The sequence below is a fragment of the Clinocottus analis genome, unplaced genomic scaffold (genome assembly GCF_023055335.1).
Source record: "Clinocottus analis isolate CAN_PGR_092001 unplaced genomic scaffold, fCliAna1.0.p SCAF_11, whole genome shotgun sequence".
Classification (NCBI taxonomy): Eukaryota; Metazoa; Chordata; class Actinopteri; order Perciformes; family Cottidae; genus Clinocottus; species Clinocottus analis.
The window spans coordinates 8443964-8471648 of NW_027175832.1; the positions used below are offsets into that span (position 1 = coordinate 8443964).

General features: G+C 43.5%; 2 protein-coding genes across 2 annotated transcripts; one reads left to right on the forward strand and one right to left on the reverse strand.

Annotated features, from left to right (window-relative positions):
* Positions 1-5230: 5230 nt before the first annotated feature.
* Positions 5231-21937, forward strand: tgm1l1 (transglutaminase 1 like 1). The gene is made up of 14 exons (XM_068571652.1): positions 5231-5467; positions 9729-10009; positions 10179-10370; positions 12816-13067; positions 15452-15570; positions 16078-16185; positions 16614-16791; positions 17306-17444; positions 18366-18558; positions 18954-19107; positions 19315-19599; positions 20323-20483; positions 20588-20724; positions 20821-21937. The coding sequence occupies exons 2-14, from the start codon at positions 9730-9732 to the stop codon at positions 20963-20965; spliced, it is 2343 nt and encodes a 780-aa protein (XP_068427753.1). The 5' UTR covers positions 5231-5467; position 9729; the 3' UTR covers positions 20966-21937.
* A 1653-nt stretch (positions 21938-23590) lies between these two features.
* Positions 23591-27479, reverse strand: abhd4 (abhydrolase domain containing 4, N-acyl phospholipase B). Its single transcript, XM_068571555.1, has 8 exons — positions 27325-27479; positions 26237-26322; positions 25964-26068; positions 25564-25852; positions 25058-25245; positions 24863-24974; positions 24570-24756; positions 23591-24238 (listed from the first exon to the last, which is right to left on the reverse strand). Exons 1-8 carry the CDS (start codon positions 27375-27377, stop codon positions 24149-24151), a joined length of 1110 nt encoding a protein of 369 aa, XP_068427656.1. The 5' UTR covers positions 27378-27479; the 3' UTR covers positions 23591-24148.
* Positions 27480-27685: the final 206 nt, after the last annotated feature.

Here is a 27685-nt window from a genome sequence, read left to right on the forward strand (position 1 = left end):
TTTGATTTGACTGTTTGCTCTCCATTCATCCTGCTGCTTTAGTTTATACTGCCATGATTGTATCTTGTTTCAACTGCTTCTTGTATATTTCCTTGAATCATTGTATTAAAATCTTATTTTTTTCTGCCCCCAAATGTAATTAGTTAAATATGTAAATGCATTACAAGCCTTAGATTCATTTTACAGCTGCAGTGTTGCTTCACTCGTGACCCGGCCTACAGTGTTCCTCTTAAAAAAGAAAGACCATTATTTACTGTTACAAATACATTTCACCTTGTAAGCCATAATTAAAACAAACTTACCATTTTGCTTGGTAAATGAACACTGATGTAAATTATTGCCTCCAGCTAGTGGATACTTTAGAAATCAAATAACAACTATTTGTTATGTAACATTACAAACTATCAAATTACAAACGTATCAGTCATTAAGTGCAGTGAGCTTCAGTTGTAACCACCAGAGGGCAGCATGGTGAGGCAAAGACAACTCTCACCCCACCAAAAAAACCCTCCATGAGGTAAAATGTGTGGACTGGAGCCCAGGGCTGCATGAGACTCAGTCAAAGAAAGAAAGACCTGTGATCCAACTTCCACCTCAGTGACTCATGACGTCACGAGGGCTTTTGATGGGAAGGACCGAACCAAAGCACAGAGCAGAGGAAACCTTGGTTCGGGTTACAGCTCTATGAGCAATAAAAATAAATAGAGAGACAGTTTTCCATTTGTTGGCCGGTTTGAAGGTCGTCTGCACTTGTTTTGAGCCTTCCCATGAATAACTGCAAAATGAATGGCAGGATGTCATTTGAGTGCCAGAGATGTACCTATAATAAAAAAAGAGCGACCGTAGAATGAGATTGCTTTTGTTAAAAGCATAAAAATAATGTATATTACAGTCACTCATCTCACATAACAGAGTAGATTAATGCATAATAGGTTTTATTACTGAGGTCAATGGCACATATTTGCATGTAAGTTTAGGTACAGCACACATTTGATTCCATAGTTTTGACACTAAATCAAAGCATCTCAATAGGTATGAATGAAATAAATTGATACGTAAACATAAATAATTAACTCAAATTTTACAAAGGCAACAACAACAGCAACAAAAACGGATAAAAATCATGGTTTGTGTCTGATAATCTTAGCCCCGCTGCCCCTTGTGTGACAGTGTAATGACAGCGTTACACTTCCTCTAAAACAGTGACGTACCCTTGACAACAGTCTATGTTTGGGCATGTAGTTAAATGAATCAGAGGTGAGGCAGGTTGGGGTGTCGTCACTAAATAAATAGAAAAAGAATGCACTTTAATGTTTTGTACCTGCCACCATCCGGGTAGAAGTGACATATTAGATCCACACTGATTAGAAAGATTGAGATGGAGATAAAGGGAAGTACTTAATTTGGTCAGCTAGTCGTTTGGTCCATCGCTTTGGTCCAGAGGAAACATCTGAAAAACGGAGACTGCCATTTGATCATGACTGCCATTGAATTTGGCACAGCTTCTTTTGGGTTTTGTGGTAACTTCCTAATCACAAGCTCAGCAGGTGAGCCTATAGTAACCGTTGTTGCATCAGCTGAACATCCAGCCGCCACGTTAGCGTTGTCTTTCTTTATGCTGACGTTAGCATTTAGCTTAAAGGCCAACAATGCTGACTCTTCACCAGTTGAATTGAAGATTGCTAAAACATATGAAGTGAGATTGCTCTGACGCCATAAGAGTACAAAGATCCCGAGGCATCGCACAGACGTAGGATGTAAATGGAGGGAGTAAAAAAAAAAACCCTCTTGGATTAGAAAACTATGGAAAGCAATCATAAATGATTCAAATCTGGCCCACTCTTTGTAAATTATTCAACACATTTCCTGCCTAAAATGTGCCCCTGAACCCCCCCCCGTCCTCATGGCTTTGCCTTTAAATATGCTACACACAGGAGAAAGTGAACACTAAATGCTCTGGGTGTTTTATATTGCCGTTGTTGTAATGGTGCGCCTTCGAGCAGCGGGGCAACAAACAGCGACAGATAAATCATTTGTTCAGCAAGCGGAGCTCGTGTTTGGCTTCAGTTTGTTTGTGTTCTTCTTCTACAACCGGGCTACCATGAATTCCCACGCACTCACGCAGTGAGCTGTGAATGAACACTGCTGTATACACTGCTATTGATCAGGAGTCACTCGGACGCTATTCCACCACACACCGTTGTGAAACACGAGGGCGAGCCTTGTTGACTCACACAAATCCGAGCAACAGCAGCATCTTCTCGGGAAAATTGCCCCGCTCATGCGTCTCGGGGGAGTCAACAATCTTTGAAAAGGATGTTTAATAAGTTGGTGAAGGTTGAAACGATCTTCATTCTTTCATTAGCCTCTGCGTGATATCACATGATCATCAGGGTGAGAGGTTACTATTAGTCACAACCGTGATGGAAACGATGGTGTTGATGCTTTGCCGTCTGTTATTTCACAAGTTAGAGATGATGGGAGCACAATTTGTTGGTGTTGTTGTTTTTGCTGAAAGATTTGATCTTCTCACCTAGATGTTGTCCAGAAAGCATTAGCATTCAGCAAACTAATTCCTTAAACATCATCTGGACATTTAGTTGGCACCATCTTCACTACTCCCGTCGTCCTCGTCATCTGAATGTCTTCATATGTCTGGCAGGGTTTAAATGGTTTTGGGTTTTGACTCTGTGAGCCTTTTTTTGATCCGCATGAGTTCAGTAAAGGTCAGAGGGACTTGGTTATTATTTAACAGAGATGTGTTGATACAGCGCATACCAAAAATATTCTCATTATTGCTCTTTGACACACGCGGAGGGAGGAGGGGGATCCTGCCGTACTGTGTGTTTGCAGAAGAGCGGCGGCCATACATGCGTTGTCCACACAATGAACAAAAGCAATTGATTTCCAGTGAAAATGTATGTAATGTTAATAAAACCCACATTTCTCCACAATGCTAATACACATTTCTTCCAGAAGTTTCCTTTGGTCCGCTGCACAGTGCGAGAGCCAGGGAACCGATCCCATCTGTTATGCTCAGATTCTCGGCGACCCCGGGTCACCTTTATGTTTCCGCTCACGCCCACTGCTCTGCACATCCCACAAATGTTGTCCGCGCCATTCATCACGTCGTTGTCAGGCCAACAAGATGAACAATGCCTCTGGTAAATGCTCTGCTATATTTCTTCAAAATACAAATAGTCATGGCAAAATGTAAATCGTTTCATTTTTACAAATGATACTGTAGCAATTTCAATAACACATTCCTCAAGGGTATTTTATGACTTTTTCTTTATTTTTCTTCTGAAAGGTTTTGTTCAAATATTTTATTGCACGCTTATTACATAGCAGGAAACGATGATACACAACACCCACTGGAAGTGGCTCCCCTGAAAGGTATTTTTTGCATCATTAATCTGATTAATTTACCTGTGATGACACGTAAAAAGGGCCACCAGGAGAAAAAAGAAGAAGAAAAAAAAGAAAAAGCACATTCACAAACCTGACACTACTCTTAGGCAATGACTGATTACATCAATTCCAAAGGGATAGACTATTAGAAAACATAAATCTAAGGAAATTTAAGAACTGCAGTCTGGACACCCTCTATAGTATTTTGCATCGAGGCTATTCAACACAAGTCCACAAATTATTTAAGTGGTGTCCTTGTCATTGCTGTAATATTTACAATGTGTTTTCCGTTGTATTTCGGTTCATGCCGCCATACTCCCCCCTCCCTATGCACTGTTTAATCCAACACCACCGGAATGAACAGTCCATAAACCAAAGCACCATTTAGCACTCGCAGTATAAATACAATCCAGTCCAACCATTGCATTGCTGTTTTGTACATATTTGTATACTCCATTTGAGTCATCGTGGAGGTTCCAACGATGGCAGGGTCTGTTTTTCCACCACTTTGGTTCTGGCTGGAATGCCTCAAAAGAAATTGGATGGATTGCCGCGACAATCATGGTCCCCAGAGGATGAAGCCTATCGCCGTTTGGGTGACACCCCCCACCTCAACCTCTGTAGCGCCACCACACGGTCAAGTTTTCCCCTCATTGATTTTAATGTCTCAACGTCTGCGATGACATTTAGTGACATTCATGGTCCCCACGTGATGTATCCTTTGTGATCCCCTGGCTTTTTCTCACAGAGCTCCTGAGCGGTGAATAGTTTGCTATACTGAATGCATTGCTGTGAGATGTTCGGTATTTAAAGTCCTTTAAGGTTAGATTCTTCCTTCTTCAGTGATCCAATACTTGTATTTACTTGCGTTCAGAGTCCTGACGGCTAAGATGGAAAAAAGTGTTGGCTAATAGCTATGTATCTTCAGTTGTCACTGGTAATCCTCACCGCCTACTGTATGACTTCATTATGGTCTCCTGCCAAACCACAAAGCTCACATAGCTGCTCTACATTTCATCACATCGTGCTTCTGCTGAGTAGTTTTCGTGGACAGAATTAAACAAAATGCGTTACCGAACACACGCCCTGGCCATCTTCCTCATATTTGATATGCTGTGCTCTTGAATTTGCGAAGTAGAACCGAAAGTGTGCAGGAGAAGTTCAACGTCCGGTAATATTTCTGTGACCCCTGACAACATTGGCAAATGCAAGGGGGTTTCCTAAAGAGGAGGTTGAGCCTTGCACATGAAACTGTGGTTTTGGTTCATTTTGGTGGTTACAACTGTACGCTTGTGGCACTAAATATACAACATTTGTGGTAATGATAGAACAATTTACCCATCTTCATGGGCTGCATTTTACACCTCATTTCCCCTACTTTTTTCACACTGCAGAATGCTATTATGAGGGGCTTTATTGCATAAATGGCTGGAGTAAGTGCACCGTTTCATTGGGTGAGTCACCAGACACATCCAGTCATCAAATACTTATCCTGCCCTCGGCCTGCTCCTTGCTTCCACTCCCCGGTGTATCAAAGGAACGCTTATTATTGCGTAACAAACTTTTCTCACTCAGTCTCCAATTTCCTTTCGTGTGTGCGCGTGCGTGCGTGTGTGTGTGTGTGTGTGTGTGTGTGTGTGTGTGTGTGTATGTGTGAGGAGGGGGGGGGTAGTGGGGGGGGGGGCTACTACTCATCATGTAGCCTGAAACATTACGTGCGATTTTTGACGTAGCGCGCACTCATCGCCACCGGGACCTCATACGTCTGGGAAACTTCAGCCCGCGCGCAGGGTGGGGCTGCGTGGGCTGGGCTGAAAGAGGGGCGTGTGTGTGAATGTGTGTGTGTGTGTGTGTATGTGTGTGCGCGCGTTTGCGTGTTCGCATAAAAAGTACCCTTGCCTTACATTCCGGGAGAGGCATTACATTCTGATTCAAGAACGGAGCGGAGTGAAGTGAAACAAAGAGAAACTTTCCCAAAAAGTGTTGCCGCGGAGAGAAAGTCCGGACGCAGCGGAAGGATTCATCGCGGAGCCGCAGCAGAACACACGCAGATAAAGTAAGTTTTGCAGTCACTCCTACTCAAAGTGTTTTTTTTTATTACTTAGAAGAGACATGTTAAGTGAAGTGCAAACTTGAAGCGGCACGCGCACGCGCACGACCTAACGGTTTCTTAAACCAGATCAAGTCTCTCTTACAATTGAGCCTCACAGGATGATCCTCGAGAGAGGGAGGCTCACATCACAGACAGATACATATCTGTACAATAATAACAAAAAGGAAAGACGATATTAAAACAAATAAATGCATACATCTAAATATAATATTGTCTTCTGTTCATAAGCCATAAGTTGTGACTTTGTTAAACTTCTCATGGACTTGCTGAACTTTTGTTCATCAGCTCCCCCGATTTGGTTTCGAGGAGTATAAAAAAGATATATATATATATATATATAAACCATTGCCATTACTCTTTTGTTTGGTTTTCTGCACATGTTGTCTTTTACTATGTTGTAACATTATATATATATATATATATATATATATATATATATATATATATATATATATATATATATATATATATATATATATATATATATATATATATATATAAATCAATTAATTTTACACACCACCAGACAAGAAGCCCACTCGGCTGCTGAAAGCTGCAGTGTTGTTGTTTGGAAACAGTGACTTAAATTGGAGGCTCTTATCTCTGGGGGCCAGTGGGCATACCACACCAGAGGGGCCGGCATGCCAACACAAACCGATGAAGGGAAGTGCAGAGCTGCAGAGGGTTCGGGAGAGGGCACAGCACAACGAGGGAGACGTGATACGTGATAGGCGGGGGACAAAAGATGAAGCAGAAACACTTGTTTTCAAGCTTGGCCGGCCGCTGTATTATAAATCCATTTAAATTTGTGCATTAAAGTGTGAGGGAAGAGCAGCCGAAAAATTAGGCTAGTGGAATGGCTTTTCATGGTTTTAGGGGGTTGAGTGGATGACTCTAATTGGGCAATTTTAAACCACCTAAGGTGCAGTAGTGAGATAACTTGGCTTTATTAAAGCCTGTGAAGACCCACATTACAAACAAAACAGCCCGAAGGAGCTTTTGTTCAGTTGTTACATTTGATAATAACCCATATTTGCAGTATACTGCTGGGCCAATTACAGTTGTAGTTTTTTCTTTCATCAACACAAATATTTGGTCACCCATAGTCTGAGCGGGTGAGAAAAAAGCAGAGCCAACCAAAATGCTCTGCAGCCTGTCGTGCATTTCACTGCATTTCAATGCACGTGAGGGGTTTCTTTTCACCAAAGTTAGAGATGGAGCAAAAGGCGGCCCCGAACGGTTCAGTGAGCGTGACTTCAGTTTTTGGGTTAGGAGGTAAGGGGGGGGGGGGGTCGTGTTGCAATACGCACACAGCTGACTTGATCCATTGTGTCTGTCACAATGATTATAAATGTTTTCAGCCAAATATTTAGAGGACTTGGTAACAGTCAAAGGCAAGGTAATGTCATCTGACCGGCACGTGAACTCCAAGAGTTGAAAAATCAGAAGTAGCCCCAATATCCTACACACACGCACACATGCATCTACACCCACCCACACACAAACACACACACACACACACACACACACACACACACACACACAAACACGTGCACATTCTACACTTTCACATGGATTTTTTAGGGTCTGATATGTGAGGCGCCGCTCCCTACCACCTGTTCCTCAGCTGTGTACCCTTTGAACTGCATCACATACCATACCAGCCTCATGCAAATATTTAACCATTAAATCAATAGAAAACAGGAACTTTATCAAGGACTCTCTCTCTCTCTGCTGCTTATCTTTATAAAAGAGTGACACCTCGCCACCTATCCACTTTCAAATTTTCGCTTTAACTTGCAAGCAGAATGCTAAAGGTTATCACAAACAAATTAATGAGACATTGCGAGCGCACAGAGCTAAGTTGATGTGCAATGGACCACTTGGTAAACCCCCTCGCCTCCAGCGACAGAGTCAAAGCTCTACCGCCAACCAGGAATGGTGTGTTTATCTGCTCCAGCATCAGCATCAATGTTAGCTAGCCAGGCGCTTACTACACACAGTTGTAGCCTCGCCTCGTCTACTATCTCCACATTGCTTTTTAGGGTGACAGTTTGCTTTAAAGAGTCCTTGTGCAGGGCTGGAACTGAACAGAACGTCCCGTGTGGGAGCCAAAGGGCTCCGATTTCGAGAGTCAAGCCAACGATAGCGGCTCCGTCCCACATGGTAGCTTATTGGTTTTAGACAGGTTTGCACTCCAGTAAACTCCAGGCAAAACATGGTCTGTTTTTTTTTTTTTTTTTGCATAGATGCAAGTAGCCATCAAAAGCCCACCCTTTTTTGACAAGTCTTGTTTTTAAATTAGCTGAAGTTGACCGGAGACACAGCTAAGGAAACTAATTCAAAGAATTAGCGTTCATTAGCTGGCGAGCAGCTACGAGTGATGAAACCTGTAATTTCAGCGGGAAGAAAACGGACTATGCATGCTTAAAGAAAAGAATCCTGTTTCTGGGTCTCTGTGTGAAAATACACACTTTCTAATCAACAAAGTTAACGAGACAATCGGAGGCAGAAGATGGTGGGTCAGGACTTTCAAGGGAGGCTATAACCAACATCTTCTTTGCATGTTTACAATAAAACAATGCAGTTCTCCTGCCTTTCTGCATTACTGCATCTCATTACAATTTATGGATGTTTTAAGAAGAGCTAACAAAACGCCTCTGGTGCTTTACGGTGCCTCTGCCCTGTGTGGCATTTATGTTAAGACAGAGGAGTTGCAAATGGTGAGAAAAAGGAAGGAAAGGTAATGAGAGGGAAAGACCCCTCCCCTTCTCCTTCTCCTTTCTTTTCACTTTCCTAATGTTGACATTTGGTGTATGTAAACACAATTGTCAAACTCTGAGGATGGGCAGGAAGGGGCGGTTTATCTCCAATGTGACAAATGATCTAATTTCCTTGTGTTTATTGGCACGCTGTTTGAGGGTGGGGATGTGACAGTGTGATAAATGTTCGTATGATCGACAGTGCTGGACATCCGCAGTGTGCAGTGCTGGACAGCCGCAGTGTGCACACGTACAGAGATACACACACAAACTACATTATTTCGTAACAGCCGAGGGGAGGCAGATGAAATCCAGCTGCTTTGATCATGTATGTGAGATTGAGTGTAGCCAACAAGGACGAAAGGCTGAACAGGCCACAAGATAGTTTGAGGAAACTCCACGGCCGAGGAGAGCGTAAGTGCGGAATGTGGTAATTGTGGGAGAAAGGCTTAGGGTCAGAAAGAAAGGGTGTATTTGCTGTTTTTATGACCGTGAGATAAAAGAAAAGCAAAATCTTGGTGGAATGAAATGCACTGCAGCACACTGCCAATGACCTCAACGGGCGTGGGCAGCATCCGTCAGTCTCATGAACAATGTTGTTGAGCTGGGCTTCTCACTGCTGTCTAGTTGTTGCAGGTGGGTTTGGTTTGCTCTCACCACATTACAATTGAATGACGGGATTGTGTATGTGTGTCGCTCACATTGTCAGCAAAAAGAATATTATTCGGAAAATTCAACAGCACATTTCTGTTCGTAGAAAGAACAAACAAACAAGCCACAGCACAGTCAGCAGTTTCCTCACGAGGAGGGCTTCTTTTTTTTAGAGAAGTAGTTCCAATAAAAAAAAACTGTTTACAGCGAAGTCTGGGGATTATTCTGGCACACTTGGTCAAATAAAACCCAAAGTATCTGCATTGATAGAAAACACTAGTGCAGTGGTTCACAAGCTGGGGGTTGAGACCCCTAAATGGGTCCCAAAGAAGCTCTGAATGGTCACAATGTGATTCAAATTAAAACCGAGAAAAACAAATCTGATAGTAGTTGGAGGCTTGTATTATATTTTCCTTAAAATATAATACTGTCAAATCTTTTAGCCTCTCAGGATTCTCCAGATGAGATAAACTAAGATGGACAAACTATTCTGTCCACACAAAGGCCATACCATGTGATGAGGGGTCCCAATGGGACATTGTTTCATTTGAATGGGTCACTAGCCAACACATGTTGGGAACCAGTGCATTAGGGCTTAGTGCGATGTATGTATGAAAGGTGCAATGCACATTATCACCAACGTTTTCATTTAGACCTCCTCATTGTTCATTTACGCTATAGCTTAATTTCAGGAGGTCTTCTTCTCTGTGTGCCAAAACAAAGTGGTAACTTAATGTATCTCCAATTGTATTCCTGACATTGAAATAGCATTTTCCTCAAATGTCCCCCAGAATGCCAGGTGAGCGGTTATCTGTGAGAGGCACGTCGGATGTGGGGCGCTTCCCCGGAGCAGCACCGCCCACTCGGGTGGAGCTGACCATTCATAAACAGGGAGAGAAGAAGCTAGAAGAGGGAGGCTGTCGCCGCTGGTTCCGGAAGATGTGTCCGTGCTGCTGTAAGCACCAGAGCAGCACCTCCTATGATGTTACAGATAAGGTGGAATTTGTCAAACCTCCGGCTCCAGAGCCCATAAAGCCGAAGCCTGAGAATGGAGAAATGAAGGAAATGGAAGGTAATGTCACATACTTTAAGTGTACATTTTGGTATTAAATTGAAGGGACTAGGTTTAATTAAACTTGATTATTTTTTGCATGTTGCACATCAATGTTGACCCTGACTTAGTCATAGAAGCTACAATACAGACGCATACTTAAAATTCATGTTGAACCGTCCTCTCTCAGAAATAAAGTTTTTGGTGAACTCAGTGAACCTGCTGAGCTCCAAGACGGGCCAGAACCGACAGGAGCACCACACCGACTTGTATCATGGGGACGATCTGATCATTCGCAGAGGACAGACCTTCCAGATGGAGCTGGAGCTCAACAGGCCCTTCAATGCTGACAATGACAAGCTGCATCTGGAGCTTAAGACAGGTATGGAAGGGGTGGACAGTGCCTGTGCGTGTGTCATCATATCTTCCAACAGGGTCTATGAGTCATATGATAAAGAACTACTATCAATATGATTATTAGCAGCGGCGGAAAATGCATTCAGGGCTTAAAAAGCAGATCATGTCACATCAAATGGCCTATTGCATTCAGATTGACCCAAACTGGGTTCAAGAAAAAAAGGGATACAGAAACAATAAGGAAAAGCAAAACAATCAAGTAAAAATATATTAATAACTTGATGGTCCCCCAACTCCATCAATTAAACATTCTTTTATGACTTTGAGGGAATCAGAAGCGACAGATTACAAAAGGAAAAACAAACTCAAAGCAGAGTTTTGGGTCAAGCTCCAAAAACTGGATCCTACATTTCCCATAATGCAACTCACAAGCATTTAGTCAGACCATCCCAGCATGGTCACTCAAACCAGTTAATTTCAACTTTCTGTTTGAAACTTGAAAGCCCAACGCCTATGCCAAGATATTATTACTTCTGGGAATTAAGGAAGACCTGTGATCATCTATCTCAACGGGACCTACTTTTACCCCAGATTACTCAACACGTAAAAACACAGGGTTGTGTTTTTACGTCACACCGCGCCATAGAAGACGTTATACAACTGTTTTACACAGATTGAGTGGTACTTTCCACGATGTGGGAACTGATCTTATTGCGTAGAATTGGCGGGATGCCCCTTTAACCAGTGGTTGCCACAAGCCCGTGTGAAACGCTGAGCAATGAGCGACCAGCTCTAAATGAAGCGTTGGCAAATGTGGTCTGAATGCCACGCATAGCAAGCACATATAAATCAAGCAGCAGTGCAGCCGTAGCTGCTACACAAGTTTTGGATTCCTCCCAACAGCTCACAGTCTTTACAGCTTCCAGACAGCAGGACACCGGACACCTCGCTCTGCTATCTACAGGCCTCATACTCCAGCAATCCACTACTTGCTTGGGAAATAAATGGCCTTTACATCACCGCAGAGCGGTGATTTGCCATCACCTGCTGCTTATATAGTTACACGGAGGAGAATGAACAGAATGGACACACATAAATGTCTGAGCCTCCACAGTCGACAGGCCCCCATTACCTTTGCTTTCACCGTCGCGTTTGCTGTGAAAAGATGTTAAGTGCTGCCCTGAAAGCGGGTTATTTCCTTCAACTAGGAAGCTGAATACGGATTCAAAGTCAATAAAAAACACACACAAAAAAGTCAATCCGGCTGAAAAGAGTGTTTTTCATGGATTTCCTTTTGAACATGTCCTCAGAGATGAGAGAGGAAGCCTCGGCTGCGGTCGGATGGAGAACAATGGTTTCTCGATCGACTCCATATTTGCTTAAGCAAATGGCAGCTAAAGCTCAGCAGGGTGGCACAAAGCAAATAGTTCAGCGGAAATCATCCAATAATATTTTGAGAGTAGGTCAATAAGTCTTAATCACACTAACTGGTGAGAACGGACTTTGATATTACCATTTTGTCTGAAAGCCACGTAAAACGCAATGGGCTTGGCTTCCTGCAGAGATGCGTGCGTGCGAGCAGCGTGGGAGGTTTTTTCAGACTGTGGACAGCCGGGTTAAGGCCTGAGATACATGGTGGTTTACAGTTTGCAACACAATTATCAGTGCAGTCCTTTCACCCCTAGTCCTGCTGTCTAACTTTATTTATTCCAAATATTCAAGGATTGCAGCTGCACAACAGAATTTTCACTCCAACATAAAAGGCAAAACGTTAGTCAAATATAATTTTGACTGCACAAGCAAAAATGCACAAGTTTCTATTCATATATACGAACACATATGCATAAACTCTCTTTAAAGCATATTGTGACAGACATATTGTGACAGCATCAGCTGTGTTGTGTTTATTATATATGCTGTGTTTCTGAATTGCATTTTTGAATTTACTTTTCTCAAGCTTTATTTGCTATGAGTCATTTTTATATAAAATGTTAGCTTATTTATATTTTCATCTAGTTGTTCACAGCAAATAGATTGCATGCAGGTATACTTTGATCTTGGCATTTTGGGAAACATGCTTATTCGGGTTCTCACCAGAATTTGCTAAAAAAAAATGTCACCACTCACACGTTTGCCTGTTCCATTTGATGCTGCGGCAAGACCGTTAGCTTAGCTTAGCATAAAGACATGAAGCAGCAGGAACCAACTAGACTGGCCGTTCCCGGATAAGTCACTCTTACGCTTGCATTTTTATACTGCCTGAAGAAGCAAAGAGATAACTTATTAAAAAGAGCGCTTCAGAGGTCTTCATGCAAAGCTAAACAACGGTTTTAAAGCTGTGATTTCATATTTAACAGACAGACATGAATGCGGTATCAATCATCAACATCCAACAACTTTATTGTCCAGCACAGCAGGCGTTTGTAATTGAGAAGTTCCTTTATACTCAAATGTAATAAATATGTTGCAGGTCCGCTGCCCTTGGTGTCCAAAGGCACCCATGTCATCATCCCACTGGTGGATAGTCTGGAGGACGAACGCTGGGAGGCCAAGATCGTAGAGCAGAACGGCAACCGGATCAAGCTGTCCGTCAACTCGCCAGCCAGCGCTGTGATTGGCCTGTACGGGCTCTCGGTGACAACTAACTCGTCGAAGGGCGAGGCGGCAACTACTCACGACTCCACCAAGAACATCGTCATGCTCTTCAACCCTTGGTGTGAGGGTAAGATTGTCGGCAGTTGTGAACAGCGGTGGGACGGAGGGGTTTACACAGATCGAGTGCAGGAATGTGGCAGAGGGAAAGGAAAAGAAGACGAGTCATCGTTGATAAGAGGAGAAGAAATGTAGGAAGAAAGCACAGATGCCTTTGCATAACAAAATGTCAGGAATGAGTTATTATCCGACTTACTGTTGGGTTTGAGGCGGAGTTGCTTCAGAAAAATCAATGTTTTACTTGCAGGGGAACTGTCTGATGCAGCCCAATTACCAGGGAAAGTGTTCCCACAACTGCTTTAATTTACAAGAGCTTTAGCATTCCGATAGCAACTACTTGCACAAAGTCTGTCTGTTTTAATCTGCGACAAGGATCATGAGATAATGTAACACATGTGTGAGGAGGCCCAACTCAATCCATAAGCATGTTGCTGTCCATCAAAAATCGACAGCGTGACCTTGTATGAGAGTTACATAAGCCCACTGGCTAAGGTTCAAGCCTGCTGGCTCACTTGGTGATGCCGCTTAAGCACCAGGCTGAACTCAGTCTGGGACCAATTGTGTGTAAGTTGAAATGGGCCTTTCAGTGGCCTCATTGATGAAGCGTTTGCACAAGATAGCATTTTTTTTAAACCTTTGTCTTTGCATAAGTCAAACACTTTAATTTGAATACATATTTTATTAATTCATTACGAAATCGATAAACGATGTACATTTGTTTGTTTTTTCTCTCATTAGATAAGCCAGCGATAACTTTTTTTTTGGCACACACAGGCAGACAGATTCCTGAGTTAAATATGGCTATAATGGCTAGCAGACGGTTGCCTATTTACACACTCAACAGAGCATTGTTAGCATTTGGAGAAGTGTTTCCAGAGGTCCAATATCCACTCCCAATATAGGGGCCTGTTTCACAAAGATAGACTTTGACTGATATAAAACGATAGCCAGACTTCAAATAAATGTCTCAATTCATCTATTAAACAAACTGTTTATAGTTATATTATTTACTATAAGCAGGTCTCATTTACCTTGTGGCTTTTGCCAAAATGTCAAAGTTCAGTCTCATTGTTTTAAAATGAAATGAAATGACTAAAACATAAGGAAATAAAGCCCTCAGTTTGCTGTGCACTGTAAATTCCCTGCACAGGATATTTGACAGAAAATAAATATATTCGCAACACACCAAAAAAAAAAATACCGGTGGGCCTGGAATTGATAAAAGGACGCTCTGTCTTTCATTAAGGCATGGCCGCTTTTGGCAGCAAGCCCAATCTCCTGTTCCCTCTTTCAATCTCTTCTTCCCGAGACCAATCTCTCCCTCGCGCTCATAAAATTCAAAAATCGTACAATTACTGTATATAGAAAACGCCATGGGGCGAGCTCACAGTAATCCTGCAGCTGGTGACAACCTGTGCTCTCCCTCGCTTTAACAGCCTCCATGTGTGTTTCATGCCTTTATGTGCCTCTCCCACCCAGTCACCCTGTGTGCTGTCAACCACATCCTCACCCCATTGCATTGCTCTGTTTTCTGCTCTGCTCCTCCTCCTTTACATCATCCTGTGTGTGTGTGTGTGTGTGTGTGTTCGTGTGCGTATGTCTGTGCGCCTTTTTCTCCCCGTATTGCAGAAATAATCAGTAAGAAGAAATGAAAAGCACAAATTATCACAGCTGCCAGATGCTGTCAGCCTCAACCTCTCTTTTCTCCTGTAAACTCTCAAGACTGTTTCGCTCCACTCCCCCTCGCCCCCCCTTTCCCTCCCGTGCATAACTCCCTTCCTTCATTCGTCCCTCATGACTTTGTTAAACCTCTTCCTTCCACTTGATTTTTCTCATGTCAATCTCGGGTACTCTTGTACCTTTACCGCTTTCCCTTTCTTTCTTCCCGTCACGTACCTCCCCCCCCCCTCCTCTTCACCCCACCCACTGGTAATCACAGTGGCAACAGCAAGAGATAAAAGCTCCGGTGAAAAACAAAGACACTGTTTTTGTGAAGCTCATGTCAGGGGGTGCACGCCCAAGTCTGTGGAGCTGATGTCACTCAAAACAGACTGTTTCCTGTAAAAGAACGTGGGGCCCCATTGCAAGGTCCATGAACTGATTGTGTTGCCTGACCATTTCCTGGCCTTGGGGATTCTCTCACAGAATTCCTAAAAAAGAAATCACATTCTTAGGTGGTTTGGTCACTGAGCCTGGATGCTGGGTAACCTTCACAGATGGAGAGGAAGCCGACATGACTGGAGCAAACCCTTAAATGAGAATCTTACAGTTCAATAAAAAAAAGGTTTCCTTGTATTTCCTGTCATGTCTGGGTTAGAGTCTAAATGTAAAAGTAAGAATACTTAAGCGTACAATATACAATTATAACGGCCAATTATCACCATGTCTTCCCAGAGGACGCAGTTTACTTGGATGATGAGGAGGAGACGAAGGAGTACGTGCTGAATGACACTGGGAGGATTTACTACGGCACCGAGAAACAAATAGGCGCCCGCACATGGAACTTTGGCCAGGTACGCGCACTATTGAGACGACACGTGACTCAAGAGTAATGCATTCATGGGTTTGGGTGAACATGGCATCACTGTCTGTGGCACTCAGACTATTTGTCTCGACTCAAGAGGTAAATCTTTACATATACATTGTTTTATTACAGAAAAAATGTTACTCAAACAGAAGTAAACTGTGTGTTTTGTGGAATTATACAAATTTGGTGCACAAACGAGCATCTCAATGGGCTTATCCTGGCATCATAAAGGTAAATCAGATAAATACAAAGTTACATCTGCAGCTTTTCTTTATTCAATGATCAGTCGCACATACTTTTAGTTATGTTTAGTAGCCTCATCAACTTTAACTCCATTTGTCCACTCCAAAACGATTGTCAAGAAGCTGCAAATCTCATCCTTCATCTCTACACTCTCTCACTTGTTGTAGTTATTGTTTATTAATCCTTCATAATGATTCAAAATCCCCATTTGAATGAACTGATTTCCTCTGCTTTTCCTTTTTGGCTTTAGTTTCACGAGGGAATCCTGGAAGCATGTCTGTTTATCCTGGAGAAGAGCGACATGCCACCATCTGGCCGAGGGGATCCTGTTAATGTGGTTAGAGTCCTAACTGCCATGGTGAGTTTAGATTTATACTGACATCACACTCTCCCAGGATATTAGAAACACTAAAGTTGTGAGTCTAAGTCCTCCAAGGTTCACATGTCTGGTATTCAGTTAACTTGTTAAATATATTTCTGTGAATTTTGTTTCCCAACATGAAATGATGTTTCTGAGCAGCCAGGGAGAAACTCATGCTCGGGAAAAAAAAAAGAATATTTAAGTGTTTCGCCTTAACGTACGGTAGTCAAATTGAGATATATTGATAATACAAATTCTGACAAAAAATTAGGAATGATCCTTCATGTGTTTAATAAATTTCAGCTAAGGTCGTGCCCTCATTAGTAGCTATTAAGCTAATCATGTACTGCTAGGGAAATTATTATTTCATTTGAATGTAAATGAGAGCAGCCGTTTGTAAATGACTGTGTCGGCGTCATCTTCAGATAAACGCTCAGGACGACTTTGGGGTCCTGGTGGGGAACTGGTCCGGGAATTACTCTGATGGAGTCTCTCCTTCTGCGTGGAGCAGCAGCGTAGAGATCCTCAGGAAGTACCACTCCTCCAATGGAACGCCTGTGTCGTATGGACAGTGCTGGGTCTTCTCTGGCATCACTACAACGGGTGAGTGGGAGGGGGAAATGAAGAAGGAGAGAGCATGTGATGGTGTGTGTGTGTGTGTGTGTGTGTGTGTGTGTGTGTGTGTGTGTGTGTGTGTGTGTGCCGAGTGGACACGTGAATTTCATCAACAGTCAAAAGATTCCAATCAGGCCCTTTTCATTAGCTCCCACTAGTCTATAACAGATTACTTCATTGTGCGTTTACCCGCAGGGTCCCTCACATGGTAGCTAGAGCTGACCATAGCACCTGATAGCATGCCGTAGCTTAGCTCATGTACACCCTAAATACCTCGCCTTGCCATTCCTGTCATGCCTCACACTTTTGCCGCAGATAGAGCCGCATGTGTTGCTTTCAGTCAGCCAGGACAATAAATTCCCATGCAACCCCGCAAATGCCAGCACCGTGAAAATGTCTGAAGTCATTATGTTCAAGCACGAGCATCTGGAGAACATAACTCAACTGTCGAATGACCTCGTAAATTAACTTTTAATGAATCTCTCTCTGTCTTTCTCCCCAGTGCTGCGGTGTCTGGGCATACCCGCCCGCAGTGTGACCAACTTCCAGTCCGCTCACGATACTGACGTATCCCTCACCACAGATGTGTATTTTGATGAGAAAATGGATCCGATCGACCACCTCAATAGTGACTCTGTGTGGTAAGATGTGCAACCATACATGGCCGGGGCACCTTGCTTGGGAAAATTGCCTGCTGCCAAGCCCATACCTTAGGAATGTGCCGTATATTTAGATCTGCGAGAAAGCAGTTCTCTCTAACTTGAAACTTCACATGCTCTCAGCGGATGTTAGTGACTGTGAGCGCGCCCCGCTGGTCAGCTCTGGAGTCCTAGCTGATAACGCCACCCCGACCGACGGCGTTGGTTGACCCTCAACTAAACAGAGTCTCTAGCTCGATCAGCAGTTTTGCAGGCGTTTGCACTGTTAGCGCTGTTAGCTGTGAGCCTCAGCACAGCTTAAAGGCAGTCATTTATACAGCATTAAATGCCCCAACAGTAATTTCATGTTCCTGCACGGTAATGTAAACCCGGCAGTCGTTGCAATGTAAATGTACCAATGCCAGCTTCATTTGTGTAAATAATGCAGGTTAGATTAAGTTTCCGTACTTGGTCATTCCCAATTATAGTTTTTACGACATTGTAGCCATACTTCATCAACAAACAACACCGGCACACACTTTGGAAACACAATTCTGGAATTAAGCTTCCTCTAATACGTTTAAATGAAGAATGTACTTATGTCATAGTTAAGGAATAACATTTTTGGGAACTATTCTTATTTGTTGTCTTGCCGAGAGTCTGAGGAGAAGATTGACACTTCTCTTATATGTATCTGTCAGATTTTGTTAGATATTAAGTATGCTTAGCTTGACTAACCTGGGTACATGGCCACTAGCAACTCTAAAGATATCTAAGAAAAACTGAAAGACAAAAAAAGCTGTTCGCCCCTATTTCCACTGTGCACTTCACATCCATTATTATAAGCTAAGAAGCGTATTTTCCAAAATGTCAAACTCCACCTTCAAATGAGACCTCAAACAAACACACTGTAATCCCCTCTAGGAACTTCCACGTATGGAATGACTGCTGGATGGCGAGACTAGACCTGCCCCCTGGTTATGGAGGATGGCAGGCGGTTGACTCTACTCCCCAGGAAACCAGCCAGGGCACCTTCCGCTGTGGCCCCGCCTCCGTCAACGCCATCCGCTCTGGCCAGGTCTATCTCAAACACGACACGCCGTTTGTCTTCGCTGAGGTGAGTGTTCGAAACTGGCTAGCAAGCGTACGCTCAAGGCTCATTATAATTACCGAAGTAAAGGAAATGTGGTCAAACTAGATGGCAGGCACAGATTGACTAAAAGAGTGGACTTTAAAACTGTATCAGGCCTTAATCGCAAAACTTTATTAGAGGTAATTTAGTGAGTCTCAGCGGACGCCATCTCTAACAGCGTACATGCTTTTCAAATAGAAAATAACAACCAAGCTCATTATTATTCACAGCAGAAAAAAATAAGGATTTGCTTCCCATATCCACTTGTACGAAGCAAAAATTCCTGATGAATACGAGTGGTGTGCACTTCGCATCCACTTCATCGTCGGTAGGAAAGGCAAACTTCTCATGTAGCCGACTTGTGGATATTTTTCTATCAGGTCAACAGTGATAAGATCTTCTGGCAGAAGAACCCGGACACCACTTTCAGCCAGTTCCACAGTGAGAAGAAAGCCGTGGGCCACTGCATCAGCACTAAAGCCGTGGGCTCTGACGAGCGGGCGGACATCACGCACCTGTACAAACACCAAGAAGGTACTTGGCAAGCATATCGTGATTTAATAGTTTATCGCTGCATCGATCAACATTCCCCTCGTTTGACCCCACAACTGTCCACCTGCTTCTCACAATATTAAAATGTCTCTCTTGTTTATTTAGTTTGGACTGTGTGTCATATTTCCTGTGTCTGTTCATAAATCAGACCAAATGAGACGCACTCACATTCTCCTCCCTCTGTACCAGGTTCTGAGGAGGAACGCATCTCCGTTGAGACCGCCAGCCGTTTTGGCAGCAAGCCAGATGTCTACTCCACGGCCGTGGCAGAGGACGTGTGCATTGAGGTGAAGATGGAGGGCGAGGGGCCCAGTATGGGTACTGACGCCCAGCTCAGCATCGTGGTGAAGAACCTGAGCTCGCAGCCGCGTCGGACCACTCTGCACAGCCATGTGGCTGTCATGTACTACACCGGGGTGCTGAAGGGCACCATCAGAAAGGAGCAGATGCCTGTGGAGCTCTTGCCCAATGAAGGTAAGCTGTCCACTCAGTGTAACCGCTGCAATTGTTTAACAATGGATCAAACGCGTACGTGAAAGAGGCCGTCCACTGTGACAGACTTCTTCTTCACAATACCTGTCCACAAACAAATAGCAAGCAGATAGAGTTAACAATTCGCAGGTGGTTATACTCTCAGGAGCTGGTGGAGACCAAAACATAGCTGAACGGAGATGAATGCTGATGTTGAGCCGCATGTATGAGGCAGCTGTTTGGCTGACTGCCATATGGACTTAAAAGGCAACAAAAGTGATACACCAGTGTCTATCTGAAGCTTACTAACATTAGCTGCCATAAGGTACAGGTCATAAAAGACCAAAAAAAAAAAATTAAGGCTCCAGCAGCAAAACCCCTGAGACTATTGAAATGAGCAAAGGTATGTTTTATGACTCGTGACTTTTCATTTGTGAGAGGAAAATGTTCTAGTTTCAAAACTGAATGCAGTCGTCTCGCTTTAATGCAACTTAATGTACTGGAACAGCCAGGAGGAGCATTGCTAATAAGCGACTGTAGATTTAAAAAACTCTTCAAAACATTAATGAGCAAGATTTGAAGGTGCCAGTTTGACTGCTTTAAAAAAAAAGAAAAAAGAAGCTTGACAGAGCCAGCGCCTGCCTTCCTCTGTTTGAAGTCGTTATGCTAAGGTATAAAAATGCTGAATACTGAGCCCAGAGCCCTTTTCTGTTCCTCCCCACACAGAGAAGACCATTGAGTGGATGCTGCCCTACCAAGAGTACCAAAACGAGCTGGTGGATCAGGCAGCTCTGATGCTGACCCTGTCTGGGAGAGTCAGTGAGACCCAGCAAGTATTAGCCAACCAGACCACCTTCAGGCTCCGTACACCCGACCTCAACGTCACGGTAAGGGCTTGGTTTCTACTGCACATCTTCTTTTCCCCAAATGAAAGGGGGGAAACATGTTTTGGTTAGCACTAGGGACTCATTTTGAATTGCCCCTCCGACAGCCTTTGGGTGAAGCGGTCGTTGGCAAGGAGATGGCAGCCAAGATCACCTTCACCAACCCTCTGCCACGTATGCTGAAGGACGTGGTGTTCAGGGTGGAGGGCCTGGGTCTGCAAAAGGGCCACGAGGTGGTTGTCGGGTAAGAATATATCTCTTTATCTCTTTCACACACACGTTTCCCTCAACATTTCCTTCCTCCAGACTAATATCCCACTCGTCTTCCTCCACCTTTCAGCGATGTAGGCGGCCACTCCACAGTGACACTGACGGAGCACTTCGTCCCCACCCAGCCCGGATGCAGGAAGCTAGTGGCGTCCCTCGACTGCAAACAGCTCACGCAAGTGCACGGGGTGGCCAATATCGAAGTTCTCGCGCAGTGAGAAGCGACTTCGCTTCCTGTCCTCTCGCTTGTTCTTCATGAAATATGAACAGGCAGCTTCTAATTAAATGGAAAGTGTGCTGAGTTCCTGTATGTGAAAGAATCTTGTTGGTTTTGTACTACAGAAGAACACAAATGTGGATATCTTTAAAACTATGAATAGACAATTAGCAACTGTAGCATTGTCAGTATTATTTGCTTTTTTTAAAAATATACATATAAATCCACTCTTATGCCTCACTCTGAAATGTCTAAACTGTGGTGAAGTGTGCAGCGGGGTTTTTAAACCACGCGCAGCAATTGAAGTGCTTTGATCAAAAAGCATCTGTATATTGAAGTTATAAAAACCTGACTGCACGCGGACCGTCCAAAGACCAAAGAATGTGAAGGACAGTCGTGACAATGTAAATACTGTATGTCATGAGAGGAAAAGTAGGAGAAAAGTGTTGTTGGACAAAACAAACCTCTCGTGGCGAAGGAAAGGTACTGGGGGAAGTTCTTAAAGGGACTGTTGGTGAAATTCGTATTGACATTCTGCAAAGGGCACATTCTTATAGTTCACGTTTTTTCCCTCCCGGGACATTTAAACTGATTAACTATTTAATCATTGTTGTCATTCTTTTCGTGCCAATTCATGACGCAGAGTTCCCCCTCCAAAAAAGTAATCTTCAAAAATATGTTTAAAAGGTTGTTTTAATCACCAGATGGAATGCCATTTCTTTCCATATCCACTTGTACAAAGCAAAGATTGAGCTTTGAAGCAATCTCCCTGCACAATTGGACTCCATATCAAACCGCAGTGGCCTTAATTCACCTAAGCTTTACCCGGTTTCCAATCTGTTTAACTTGAGCACTCAAAGTACAATGTGAAAAAAAAGTATTTTAATGACATTACATGATATTTATCTACCATATCTACCTGCAATCATTATTTTGTGTTCCTGTATTGTGTGTGTGTTGTGATGGAAATAAACCTAACACTGAAATAATGGCCTGACTCACGAGTTCTACTTCCATTCATCGTTGGACACGGGTTTACTGGAACGAAGATGTAATACTACTGTAATGGTGAGATCAAGAGAGGAAACAAGTGGCTACCTGTACTTTCCCATTCGAGCGATCAACCATTTTCCCTCTGAAGAAATCAAATGCCTTGAGCGTGGCAGGTTTTGCTGTCGAGTGATTCATTTCAACACTGCCACTTGAGACAGGTGAGTTGACGCACCTTTGCCGGCTTTCATCATTCGAGATATTGATGTCTGAGGTATACACAGGCACTTGGATGTAAGATTTTTTTCTTTACATTTTGTCTTCGACTTCTATTGGGAGGTTTTGACTTCTTTTTCCTTGCCGACTGTGTGGTGGCAAACCACTTTAGACAGGTAAGACCAAGCTCTATAGGTGAGGTAGGGCTTGTCTTCGCAGTCTGATTCATCCCTTTTGTTCTGCTGCTCCACGTTTTATCTGTTGCATAATGCAGTGCCGTAATCTCTCGGATTGAGCTGCAGTCTGTTAAAGGAACAGTGTGTATAATTTAGTGGCATCTAGTTGTGAGGTGGCAGATTTGCAAGCAACAACATTTACAAAGCATGTTGGAGAACTACCGTGACCTTCAAGTTAGGGTTTTTATTAGTGATAGCATCTACTATAGTAATAATCTGCTATTTTTCATTACAAAATAATTGCTTTAAAAAAATAAGTTATCTGAAATACATGAAAATAGTTTCTAGAGCAGCACCAGCAATGTTTAAAGCAGCGATGGCACTTTATGGAGACACTTATATCTCACTGGAAACAACTCTAAAAATGTAAATGCAACCAAATCCTCTGTTGGCGCTACCGGTAGAGAGAGGAGGGCTCAGCCTGCAAAGACGTTTACAGGAACAAACTAAGGTAAACAGTGACCATACATACAGAGCTTTTGTTTGAGCTGGTTCTTACAATACACATACACTTAAAGCCAGCAAGATTGGGGCTTAGAAATAGTGCAGTCTTAACCCATTTAGCGCTGGTTCACATTTAATACTGAGTTTCGCCATCTCTTACTTTAGTTTTAAAAAAAGCTTGTTATAGAGCCAGGGCTTTGTTTGTCCATTCTGGGCTACTGTAGAAACACGGCGGTGCAACATCTCAAACTGTGTGAAAGAGAACATTTGAAAACTGTATTTAAAACTGTATTTGTAGAAAAAAGGCATTTAAAGCTAATGATTCTTAGCACTTTGACATTGAACATGAGGTACTGTGAGCTCAAATAGATACTGGCCAATGAACAGTCCAGCATTTTAGGCTAGAACGCATTTGTATGTTGTCTTTTATTAAAGATCTTTTGAATAATTGTGAAATTGTAATCGTCCACCCAAAAAACAAAAACATGCTGCTACACCTCTTCCTGCGGCCGAATCCGTGAAACGTTCCACAATTGCGCATCAGCTGGTGAGCCTTTTTGACAAGTCCATGACAGATTTTACTGCGTGTGTGATGTGCATTGTAATTATACAAATATAGTGATATGGGCAATAACTGGCACTTTTATTCAACATTTGGCTATTAATATTTGTGCTTTCACTAGCCATTTCCATTTTCTACTGCAGAAAGGCAAAAACGTCACATGTGGACTTTCACAGTAGCAGTTTGTAAAATAAGAATTTATTGTTTTCACGGTATAAAACACAAGCAGCTGTTTGATGTAGTGCAGAATATATAGAGAGAAAAGCGAGACTTAAAGACAAGATATCGATACAGTACTTATGTGAGGCACATAATAAAGAAAATGTTGCGTCAGTGCATCTAGAGTAGTGACTGTTTCACTTACTGTTAAAACCTAAATGGGCAATATAATTTTGCGAAAGTACAATTACTATTCTGTATGATCACCTTCACAAACGTATTCAATCATTTATCAACAAAACCATTTCCCCTAACAATATGTCAGCTTATAATTAAACAGAACTTGGCAACAACAGTCTACTGTGAGAACATGACTGTGAAACGAAGAATATCCAAACGCATGTTGAGCTACTGGATGTCTCGATACGCCACAGAACCATCCAGCATGCTTCACATGCACAGGTTGTACTGATTAACACCCCAACATAAATTGTCTTCATACTTTCAGTCCTTTTGCGCGCGCGCACACACACACACACACACACACACACGCGCGCGCGCGCACACACACACAGAGTCAGTTAACAGAGTTGCATATATTTTCCACCACTCTATTGAACTCTTCTGGTTGATCAGCATACACGTGGTGGGAAGCGTCGTCTATCAGCTGCACAGTGGAATAGATAAGAAAATGGAGAGAGACAAGTCAGCAATGATGCACTGTCGCGTTAAAACGACTAGAGTCACCGGCTCGCAGTTGTACGCCTCCGGCAACAAACTTCAAGGTCGACATCCATAGCTGTCAAAGAACTTCTTCATTTTGTCCCCATTAAAAGACACTAAACTATGGTTCACATATGAAATCTTGAGTTATGGAACAACAACAAAAATTTGTATCTGAGAGATCAAGCCCAAAGAAGAATGACGCCAATCCAAAAGCGGACCATCACGGTTTTGGCTCCTAACCCCTCATGACTCTACCCTCCGTTTCTACTCACGATGACTGTGGTCGGGGCCTGGTTCCTAATCTGCACCACCCTGTGCCCTGACGAGCTGTCCATCCAGGATCGAGCTCCGTACAGCATGGTGACGGGCATGGAGGGGGGCAGCTGGTGAACCCGCTCCAGCATGGGCCTCTTGGCCCAGCCCAGAGACTCCGCCATGGCCCCGAAACCCACCTCGCCACTGGCAGGAGAGGAAACAGACAAGGCGGTAGGACGTTGGTCGGCTTTTTGTAGGCGTCATGTTGGGCAATCGAGAACGTGACAAAGTGTGTTTTTTTTTTCCTCACCTCGGGGTTTGTGCATTACAGTGGTAGATGTACTGCGTCATGGTGTCGTCCGCAAACAGATCTTCGAAATTCCTTTTGAAATCGGGACGGAATCGGTTCACCAAGCCCGGACCTGAAATCAATGACACGCTACAAGATGAGCGGAAAGCACACGACGTGGCGCGGTACGACATTAGACGAACAACGTTATCTCACCCCACGGCCCCGCGGCTCTGATGACAGCCAAGGGGTTGAAGAGGGACACCACTGCAGCAATGGCCTTCACCCAGCGAGGCAGTGGCGGCCGCTTCATCACCTCCGTCCCCTGATCCTGACCCTCCGGGGCCTGTGTCTTGGGTCGCTCAGGGAAACCCCATGGGTCCACCAAGATCAGATGAGACACTCTACAATAAGAGAGCAGGAACGTTGTCATTTCCTGTCAACTGGCGTTTATTAAACTTTGTTATCAGCAGTGTGTTTTGCCGACTTTGGAGGCGCCAAAGTCAAGAATTGGTCAAATTCTACACAAACGACCGTGTTCTGATTTAAATTTTCATGAAAAGGGTAAGGCTCAAAATATATTAGCTTTCTTGCTGGAAATTCAAGCCTTTTGCACATTAAAAAAAGTTGCCCATGTGACTGAAGATGAAATCAGATTGGAATCAGGGGTGAACAAAACAAAAACGATGGTCGTGATTCTGCATCACATGAGGCATCATTACCTAGCAGGGTACTGGATGGCGTAGGCGGCAGCCAGGTATCCCCCGAGACTGTGTCCCAGCAGAACCATGTTCTCCAGGCCCACCGACTGTCTCCACTGCTCAATGGACTCGACGAACTGCTCCTCCGCCTTGGCGGCATCCGAGGGGAAGGAAGGTCTGGAGCTCCTGCCGAAGCCCAGGAGGTCAAAGGCGTAGAGAGGCCGCGACCGACTCAGCGCGTCTATGTTTCGGATCCACAGGCCTACCCCGCCTCCAAAGCCGTGGACCATCACCAGGGGCGTCTTCGGGGCTAGAAAGATGTCGGAGTTATGCAACGGGTTGTACCGTGGACACATTAGTGCTGTGGAATTACAGTGGTTGCCTCAAGCTAAGCAAACGAAGGCTGAGAGGAGGGTGGTACCTTGTTCTGCCGGCTTGCGCGCTCCCTTCTTGGTGAGAGTCAGAGTCCATATGCGGTTCTGGTTTGGCAGCGTCACAAACCGAGCCCAGAGGTCATTCTGAATACCTGTGGTGACCAGACATGGGTAAAGTATCAGTTAGGTTTGTTGTATAGCTTAGGACATAGCAGTGTTGTATTACACTTACACAATATTTACTGGGCTTGTATAAAGCGTGAACAGCTTTCATAAAGCATTACAAGTGATTAGCAACATTCACAATCACTTTCCCTTACAAGCAAGAATCTTGGACTCGGCAGTCTTTAAATGGGACATTGAGGTCGGACGCCAGGACGGCCACCAGTTCCAGTTTGAACTCGACCTGACAAGAAAAAAATAAAATAAGACGGCAGTGGACCGTAAAGGGAATCATTCAAAGCATGCCAAATATACAAAACTAAAACGCTTCAAATGTCAGTGCCTCGATGAATTAATCACATTAATTTTCCTGTGAGAAATTAACACCATGAGAAAACTCAGACACTATTACGTATTTTGTTAAAAACAGACACTTAATTCAGCCGACTAGTCAGAGCTCTTTTTTTCTCCCATGGTTTCGCAGGTCTGACAACAAGACAAATATGCATAATAATTACCTACAGGTTAGAGGTCACACCTCACCCTCTCTGGTTAGAGATGGCAAAAAGGCCAGTCTCGCATATCTACCTCCATTATCAACGGGTACACAACCAGGTGGTCTACCTGTTATGCAAAATTAGCCACTGGGGGCTCAGGGCTAAAAAGTTTACGCAATCGATGTGCAATTGAAAGAAAGTGCCGAGTCATGCAACTACCTCACAAGGCGAGTCACTCACAGCTGCTCTTGCCTCCAGGGAATACACAAACTTCACTAAAAAGACTAGTTAAACAGGAGTGACAGATCAAGACAATACCATTTGATCCCTGCCCGACTAATAACAAGCCTCATCTCCCACCAATACAAAGTCCTTAAGTTCACAGGCTATTAGCAACTTTGCGATCAATTTGCACTGATTTCACTTATTTCTAACCATTCCTGTCACATAAAGCTCACCAACAGCAGCCGTGCTATTAGAGCAACAGACGCAACATTCCAAAGAAAGTGACATACATATGTACATTCCAAATTAGCATAAAGACGTGTGTATTAAATATTGTGTTTGCTGGCGTTACAATGACGCAACCTTTCAGTGGAGTATTGTACAACAGTCACTTATACGCACGCGCCCGAAGGGCAGAATTGACACATAAACACACTCCGTTTTTCTAAAGTTTAGCTAGCTCATGACGTAATCAGACAAGGTTGTCTCCGGATGTTTATCTACCGAAGTTGAACGTGACTTACTCGGTTTCACACTCGTTCTGCCCCGCAGCTGTGGTTGTTGTCGCGGTGTCCATCGATTGACATGTTCTGATCACTAAAATTTAAATAAGTGAAATGATGGGGTTGACAGCCTGCACTTCTATCTTTCCTTATAAATTACACAAACCCACTATTGGGTCAGTTGAGCGCGAAGATTGTCTGCTGCGAAGATGTGCTCAAAGGTACAAAAGAAAAAGCGGGACTAAAAGTATGTGTTACTCACAAGCAGCCAAATTGATGTCGAGTGTAGCTATTATTTATGATCAAGTGCTGTCGCTATACACACTGTTTATGCGTGTGTTTGTGTGGATGACTCATTTGTGAAATTCGGACCCTAGGATTA